The following is an 8,197-nucleotide window of genomic DNA, read 5'->3' as shown; positions in this document are numbered from 1 at the left end:
ACAGGGCAAACAACACATAACCAAACTCAACCCCCACTTAAGGTTGGTTTTTTTTTTTTGGTGGTACTGGGGGTGGAACCCAGAGGGTTTCTACCTCCGGGCTATACTCCCAGACCTTTTTTATATTTTATTTGGAAACAGGGTCTCACTAAGTTGCTGAGAGCCTCACTAAGTAGCTGAGGCTGGCTTCGAACCTGCGCAATCCTCCTGTCTCAGCCTCCCATGTGCTGGGATTATAAGCGTGCGCCACCATGCCTGGCTTAAGGTTGTTTTTAACATACCATATTTTCTTGGGGGAAGGATGAAATAATTATCCAAAATTCTATGATGGTCCTACCTGGAGGATATTATCTAGCTATTGTGTGGAATTATGGGGAAATAGGTTGAGAAGTTAAAGTATGATACAAGCTTTTCATTTTTGGTAGTATGCTTTCTCTCCGATCTTCTTGTTTGGAGCAAACTCAGGAAATTGACTCTTTGGTTTTAGTAAGTTCTCAGAATGTTCAAATATTCATCTCCCGCTCCGCCCAGAACTTCCCCTTTGCCAGCCAGAATTATGACTCTGCGGCAGGAACAGATATGGCAGCTGCTAGTGGCCGGTGTGTAGGCCTCAGAAGAGGACCAAACTGCTCTAATCTGATGGTCAGAGGAGAAAATGGTGCTAAGGTCAAAGAAGTGATGCCAGTCCTGCTTCTGGTTGATGTCCCTCCTAGGACACCAGAGGAATTCTACACGACGCAAAGACTGAGAGGCCAGGTGCTCCACGCTGGAGGACAAAGTGGGCACCACACTGTCCCGCTCCTCTGAACAGCGGGCCTTGCCCTGCGGAAACGTTAGGTCTGGGAGGCTGCCCGCCCAGGGCAGGAATTCCTGTCCCCACCTTCCCTCTCCTGAAGGTAAAATGGGCAGAACAAGGGTCCACCTTCAAGTTCCCAAAGAATGGCAGGACGCCCTCTGTGGAGGCAGACTGTATTTAAATGCAATTCACCTCTTTGAGGTCTAGGAAAAGCCACCCATAGATTCATTTGCTGGGAAACATGGTCTGCATGGCTGAGACAGTGGACATGGGGGTCGTGGCCTTGCAGGAACCTGACTTTCTCCGGAGGTCTGTCTGCTGTCCAGAGTGGCAGCCACTTCGGTGGGCGAAGAGGATGGTCATCTCTGGGCCCAAGGGGGCGGCTTCAGGTTGGGACCCCTTGAAGGTGGCTGGCTGTTCAGGCTTTCCGGAGGTGGGATGGGAGGTGTAATGTTTGGGGGGAGGAGGGCTGTAATTCTGAAATCTCACGGTTTTGACTTGCTGCAAGAGAAAGAAGAGCAAAGGAACATGGGTGAGACACATACCCTTCCTCCTGGTCCCCACCTGGAGGCCATATGTATGAGTTATCAACTCAGCGAATGTTTGAGACTGCTATGAGTGAGTGCTTCGTATAATGCCCCCCATTCGGTGCTGCGAAAACAAGTGCCAATAGAGCCACCCTGATAAACAGAAGGTATAGCAATTTTTTAATATCATATATGGATCTGACCATGGCAGGGGAAGGATTAAGATGCTGAGAATGCAGAGGAGTGTCTAACTCCAGCTGGGATGGGGTAGTCAGAGAAGGTTCCCGGAGGCAGAGCTATTTAAATTGTTGTAATCTCTGCGCTTGGGAGGCTGAGACAGGAGGATTACACAGGTTCAAAGCCAGTCTCAGCTACTGAGTGAGGCTCTCAGCAACCTAGTGGGACCCGGTTTCCAAATAAAATATAAAATAGGTTGGGGGTGTAGCCTAGAGGTAGAAAGCCCCTGGGTTCCACCCCCAGTACTATGCACACACACACACACACACACACACACAAAGAAAAAACCCCAAAAACCCCAAAACAATTGAGAACTGAAGAAGAATTAGGAGCTATCTGGGAGGAATAGGGCCTGAGGCGAGAGAGAGGGGATAATCCTTTCCAGAAAATGAAAGCTCTCCCTCTCTCTTCCCCCTCTACCTTCCATTAAGACCTAGTGGAAAGTCTCTCCTGATGACCACATTTAGAAAGTTCTATAATGGCCTCATAAGTCCTCAGTGCAGAGTTTGCTCCCTGGATACCTGACAGCTGAGTTTAGCTTTTAGAATGTCTAGGTTTGACTTATTTCCCCACACAGAAAGACTGGGCGGCTAGATATAAAAACCAGGATTTCATGTGTTTCCTTAAAAACAAATCAAAGCTAGTTGAACATGGTGGCGCATGCTTGTAATCCCAGCATTTGGGAGGCTGAGACCAGAGGATCATGGTTCGCGAACAGCCTCAGCTACTTAATGAGGCCCTCCGCAACTTAGTGAGACCCTGTTTCAAAATAAAGAATTAAAAAATAGGGCTGGGGAGTGAAGCTCAGAAGTCGAATGCCCCTGGGTTCCATCCCCAGTACTGGGAAAAAAAAAAAAAATCAAAGCTTTGGCACACCGGGACTTCCATGTTCCTGGCAGCGCCTGGCTGGAGTATGTGACTTGTGTGGACTTGAGCTTGCTCCAGCCCCACCCGTCCTCCTTCCTTTACCTCTCCTAGCCTGTTGCAGAGCTTCCTGGTAATTAAAGTATCTGCTTTGGCCAAAGTCAAAGTTATAGTCTAAAAAAGTGTTTTGTGGCACTGCATGGGAATGATTTATTTTTTTCTATGAAATTCCATCTTTGTGTCCCCAACTGAGAATCCATGTTTCTTCATACTTTTAGACTCTCACCACACCTAGCTGGGATCTGGGGACTTACTAACGCTTATAGTTTGAGGGCTGTATGTAATAATGTGGGCTATTGAGTAACTCGGGCCCGGAATACTTTAAATTACTTGAATACTGTACGTAATAAAAAAAATTCCCAACATTTATATCAGTTGACACTTTTTTCCAAATGCCTTTCCTTTAAGCATGAGCTTTTTTTTAAATATCAGATATGGCTCTGACTCTAGACTCTTATATGTGTCAGCTGTATGATTTTGGGTAATGTTCTTTAGTGTCCTAAACCTTCATTTTTTCATTTTAAAATGAGAATGAAAATAATGCCTATTCCAGAGGGCTATTGTCAGTACTAAATGAGACCGGAAGTGCTGTGAGGTGCTCAGCATAGTGCCTACAAGGTTGTTAGTATTTAATAAGTGCTTTAAAAAAGGAGGAAACTACATCTTTCTATTTTGAAGTGGGTGGGTAATATGGGTAATATGGCAGTGGTGGTGGTGGTGATATAGCTGGTGATGGTGGTGGTGATGGTGATGGTAGTAGTGGTGGTAGTGCCGATGGTGATGCTGCTGCTGATGGTGACGGCGATGTTGATGGTGATGGTGACATGATGGTGGTGGTGAAGTCCAATAAGCTAATATATAATAATAAGCATCACCTAATTTTCTTTGTATCACCTCTTCTTACACACCATCCCTGTTGCTTCAGATATTATAAGAACTCGTGTCTTTCAGTGCAAAAAACTCTGGATTAGAAATTAACAGACTTGACCTCTGCCAGAGAGGTCACAGTAACTGAGTTGTTGGGGTTATAATCATTCAGTGTGACCTTGACCTTAATGCCACTTAAATTCTCCTCTATCTCAGTTGCCTATTTTATATGATGAATAATTGTATATCAAGCCCCATGTAAACACTTTACATCACTTACATCATTTAATTTCCTCTTTAATCCTATGTGACTATTGTTATTCTTACCTCCATTTACAGATTAGGCAAAGAAAGAAAGAAAGAAAGAGAAAGGAAGGATAGAGAGAGTCCTAGAGGGGCAGAGTTTTGGCTAAAGTCACGCGGCCAAAAGCAGCAAAGCTGAAATTCAAGCCAATATTTGTCTGATGCCAAAGCCACATTTGTTCCAAGCCATTTCTAGGCCTCAAAAGAAATGTATATAAAGTTGGGCACAGTGGTGTACACCTGTAATCCTAGTATTTGGGAGGCAGAGACAGGAAGATCGCAAGTTTGAAGCCAGCCTCAGAAACTTAGTGAGACCCCGTTTCAAAATAAAAAATAAAAAGGTATAGTTCAGAGGTAGAATGACCCTGGGTTCAATCCCCAGTACCAAAAAATAAAACAAAGAAAAAGAAATATGTATAAAATATTTGGAAAGCAGGGTGTGGTGGCACATACCTCTAACCCCATTACTTGGGAGGCTGAGGCAGAGACAGGAGGATCACAGATTTGAAGACAGCCTTGGCAATGTAACTAGGTTCTCAGCAACCTAGTGAGACTCTGTTTCAAAACATAAAATTAGGCCGGGCATAGTGGGCTTGCTTATAATCCCAGTGCTTGGGAGGCTGAGACAGGAGGATTGGGCAGGTTTGAAGCCAGCCTTAGCTACTGAGTGAGGCTCTCAGCAACTTAGTGAGACCCTGTTTCCAAATAAAGTACAAAATAGGTCTGAGAGTATAGTCTGGAGGTAGAAAAGCCCCTGGGTTCCACCTTCAGTAACACACACACAGAAAAAAAACAACACATAAAATTAAGGCCGGTATGGTACGAGCACACTTGTAATCCCGGTACTTGGGAGGCTGAGACAGGAGGATTGCAGGTTTGAGGCTAGCCTTAGCAAACAAGTGAGACCGTGTTTCAAAATAAAATAGGGCTTGGGGTGTAGCTCAGAGGTAGAATGCCCCTGGGTTCAACCCCAGTACCACACACACACACACACACACACACACACACACACACACACACACAAGGAAAAATAATAATAATTCAAAAAGGGCTGGTGGTGTAGCTTGGAGGTAAAATGCCCTGGGTCCAATCACTAGTACAAAAAATTTTATTGGGGGGGGGAGCAAAAAGGGGAATCAGTGTCACATCTCAGAAGGGAAGTGAGTGGTAAGGGAGGAGGTGTGGGGGTGTTGTGTATGAGGATATTTATAAGGATGCAATTTTGGGTCTTTGTCCACCAACACTAAAATCTCAGGAGCTCAGACAGTGTGCAAAGTTGGACCCTACCTTTTCGATGCCATTTCTTGAGTTTTCTGGTTTCACCAGGATGGATGGTGGGGCAGATGCAGGTGGTTTGGGCAGAGGCTCACTCTTGATGGGGATATCCTTGCCTTCCATGATGAGAGAACTGGCTGCCGAGTGGATCCTGGTATCGCTGCCTCTGCTGACGCAGGTGAGGGCCGGCTCCCCGGTGTGAACGGGCTCGGGTCCCATCTCCACCACCACCGCCGCCGAGGGGCAGGAGGGGATCCCATGCGGCTGGTAGAACGGGAACTGCTGAGGCCGTACCACCACGGTGGGGCTGCGTCTGAGGGAGCCCATCACGAGGGTGGGGATCCCTGACTGGCAGGGTCTCTGCAGGGATCCATCTGAGGGGTTATATGACAGAGATATCAGCAACAGGGGTGGCTGACCGCAAGCTTGGAGTGGGGGAGCTAGGGAAGCAGTGTGTCCTGATATCCCAGAATAGTTAAGTGCTTTCCTAATTTGACCAGGCTCACATTCTCCAGGGGTCTTTCAAAGGTGACCTTATTCTTTTTTTAGTGCTGTTTGCTGATGCTGGCAGCAAATAATTGGCTGGCTGAATAGTGTGTATGTGTGTGAAGTGTCAAAGGTATATTGCTTCCATTTGTGCTCTCTCTCTCTCTCTCTCTCTCTCTCTCTCTCTCTCTCTCTCTCTCCTCTCTCTTCTCTCCTCTCTCCTCTCTCTCTCTCTTCCCTTCTCCCTCTCCCTCCCTCCCTTCCTCTCTCCCTCCCTCCAAGCCTTCAGGACATTCTGAAGAAGAGAGCTATAAGGACAGCTTCACAGTGAGAAGCAGACAGCCCCAAAAGGAAACAGGAGTCAGGGTCCAAAGACAGTAGAGAGACAGAAAGACAGAAACTGAGAAACGCCTGAGGCAGCCACCTAGGAAGGACAAGAAAGGGTCAAAGAGGAAAAGAGGGAGGAGGGGTCTAGCCAGCTACTTGCTGAAGAGAGTTCTAGCAGAAGATTTAGGCAGGAGGTGGTGGGGATGCTCTTTGTGGGGGTCTTGGGAGAGGGAGGGTGAGTGGAAATGCGTGTGCTAGATGAAGATACCAGATAGAGGCAAATCCAGAAATGTTATTTCAGAGTTAAGGCCATATGTGGATGAGCTTGTAAAGGCTCATGACCTAGAATCAGGCATCCTCCTGGGGAGCCTGGAACAGGAGCATCACGTCATCTCCTGCCCCTCAGTCCCCCCCATTTGTAAGCTGGGGGTAATGACAAGTCCATCACAGGGCTGTGGCGAGAGTACACAATTTTACAGAGAGAATGCCTGGAGGGTAACAGAGGCCCTGCACTTGGTAGCCATTGTTATTTTGGAGTAAAGGGCAGCATAACTCAAAAACACAAAGTCCAGGAGTTTGGTTTTGCTTCCTTCCTGTACTCATTCTTCATTTCTCAACTTTGAGATAGTCTTCTCTCTGTAAAAAGCATTCCTCCAGCCAGGCGTGGTGGCGCACGCTTGTAATCCCAGTACTTGGGAGGCTGCGACAGGAGGATCCGGGTTCTCGGACAGCCTCAGCTACTTAGAGAGACCCTCTGCAACTTAGTGAGACCCTGTTTCCAAATAAAGAATAAAAAATTGAGCTGAGGGTAGAATGCCCCTGGGTTCAACCCCCAGTGCCACACACACACAAAACATTCCTCCCCCTGAAATTCTCTAAAGACAGGAGAGCCCCATCCCTTGGACTTACGTTCTGTAGGTGACCTGGGGATCGAGGGGTTTAATTGCGTTCTGCTGGGGGAGACACCCCAGAGAAGCTATGCAGGATATTTCTCAAAAGGGTCTCCCAGGGCTTCGAGAGGCATAGGCTATGTCCCAGATGTCAGTTTTGCCTGACACTCCACGAACAAGTGTTTGGATCACAGTCGTTTGCGTCTGGCACTGAAGGCCTGAGCCAAGGCCAGGTTCTGTGCGCTGGCTCCTCATCAAGCCCAATGTGAGCACGGAGCGCAGAGCGCACGCTCCACACGGCCAGTGCTGTCAGCGACTGTGAGCTGTCGCCACTTACACTCGCCTGACCTTTCCATTTAGACATTTGTTTTTTTCATTGACAGCCCCGTGAGGTGGCGGTCCATTTTCCTGTCATTTTCCTTCACTTTAGGGGTACTGTTAGCTTGAGCAGCCTCACCTTGGGAAAAGGGAGAAAGAGAAAACCTCTGGGACTGAGGGAGTCAAAGCAATTGTCCTTAAGGCTCTCATAACATGGGAAATGCAGACTTTATGTCTGTCTATTTATCTTGTCTATTTATCTTGTCAATTTCTAATTTTAAAGGACTTCACGGTTTCTTATTATGTGTACATACAATGCAAGCACTCAATGCTTCCAGCCAATCAAGATTTATATGGAGGCAGAGAGGGGGCGTATTAAAGAAAATATAAGCCATTGACAATAGGATGCAATTCTCTGCATTACCAAGTGGTCTAGAGAGAGGGTGAACATTTAACCCTAAGTGACTTCATACTCTGGCTAGACTCCAGTTGATCTCTTCAGTTGTAGTAGCAATGATAACATGTATTTACTAATAAAACTTATTTTGCTAAAAATACTACTATTTTCTCAAAAGCTAATGTTCTTTGAGAGTGTATTATGTGCCAGGAACTGTATATCAGTCTTATATGGATTATTTTATTAGACCCAAAGAATAAGCTGATGAAGTGGGTATTACCTTTATTTCCGTTTTACAAATGAGAAAACTGAAGACCGAGGGTTAATAACTCGCTGAAGGCTGTTGTGGTAGGAGTACTTGGTGTGTGTGTGGAGGGGAAGGACCAGGAGGCAAAGGCAGGTGCAGGAGATGGAAAGATGGAATGAAGCTGCCGGAATAGTGAGCCTGGTGGCCAGGCGGGTGTCAGGTGAAGCTCGGGGGCAGGTGGAGGGCAGATATTTGCTTTCTTTTTCTTGGGGAGTTTTGCCTCATGGCAAGTTGTCTCTCATATCATTCTTCTGCCCTAACTTGTCATTACATTTTCATGTTTATTATTTGTTAGGGTTTCAAGAAGGATTTCTGAACCCAATAAAAATTATATTTACTGCCCTTATCTTGGTGCAGATGAAGAAAACCTTGATGTTTTGTAGAACAGGGGCTCACTGTTTAGAATCCTTGAAAATGAAAACACGTAGAAGGTCAATAGGTCGAGAGATAAAAGCCATCTGTATGTATCGCCATGTGTGAAATGTAGACATTTCATCTGTAGGTAAACATAAATGCAGGGTGTAGAGCAGTGCAGTGATTTAT

At 46.2% G+C, this 8,197-nt stretch overlaps 1 protein-coding gene across 1 annotated transcript in view; it reads right to left on the bottom strand.

Annotated features, from left to right (window-relative positions):
- Positions 1 to 1,021: 1,021 nt before the first annotated feature.
- The window catches only part of SH3RF2 (SH3 domain containing ring finger 2), a gene marked incomplete at both ends in the record, with an annotated part of 129,176 nt that continues 122,000 nt past the window's right edge, over positions 1,022 to 8,197 (bottom strand). Inside the window, 2 exons of the mRNA XM_080712203.1 lie at positions 1,022 to 1,297; positions 4,942 to 5,303. Coding sequence (XP_080568329.1) covers positions 1,022 to 1,297; positions 4,942 to 5,303 — 638 coding nt within the window. The remainder of the gene's footprint in view (positions 1,298 to 4,941; positions 5,304 to 8,197) is intronic.

This window comes from Muscardinus avellanarius (genome assembly GCF_963383645.1).
Source record: "Muscardinus avellanarius genome assembly, chromosome: 1".
NCBI classification, from domain to species: Eukaryota; Metazoa; Chordata; class Mammalia; order Rodentia; family Gliridae; genus Muscardinus; species Muscardinus avellanarius.
Note: the sequence above shows the minus strand (reverse complement) of the source record. Positions and strands in the feature narration are given on the sequence as shown.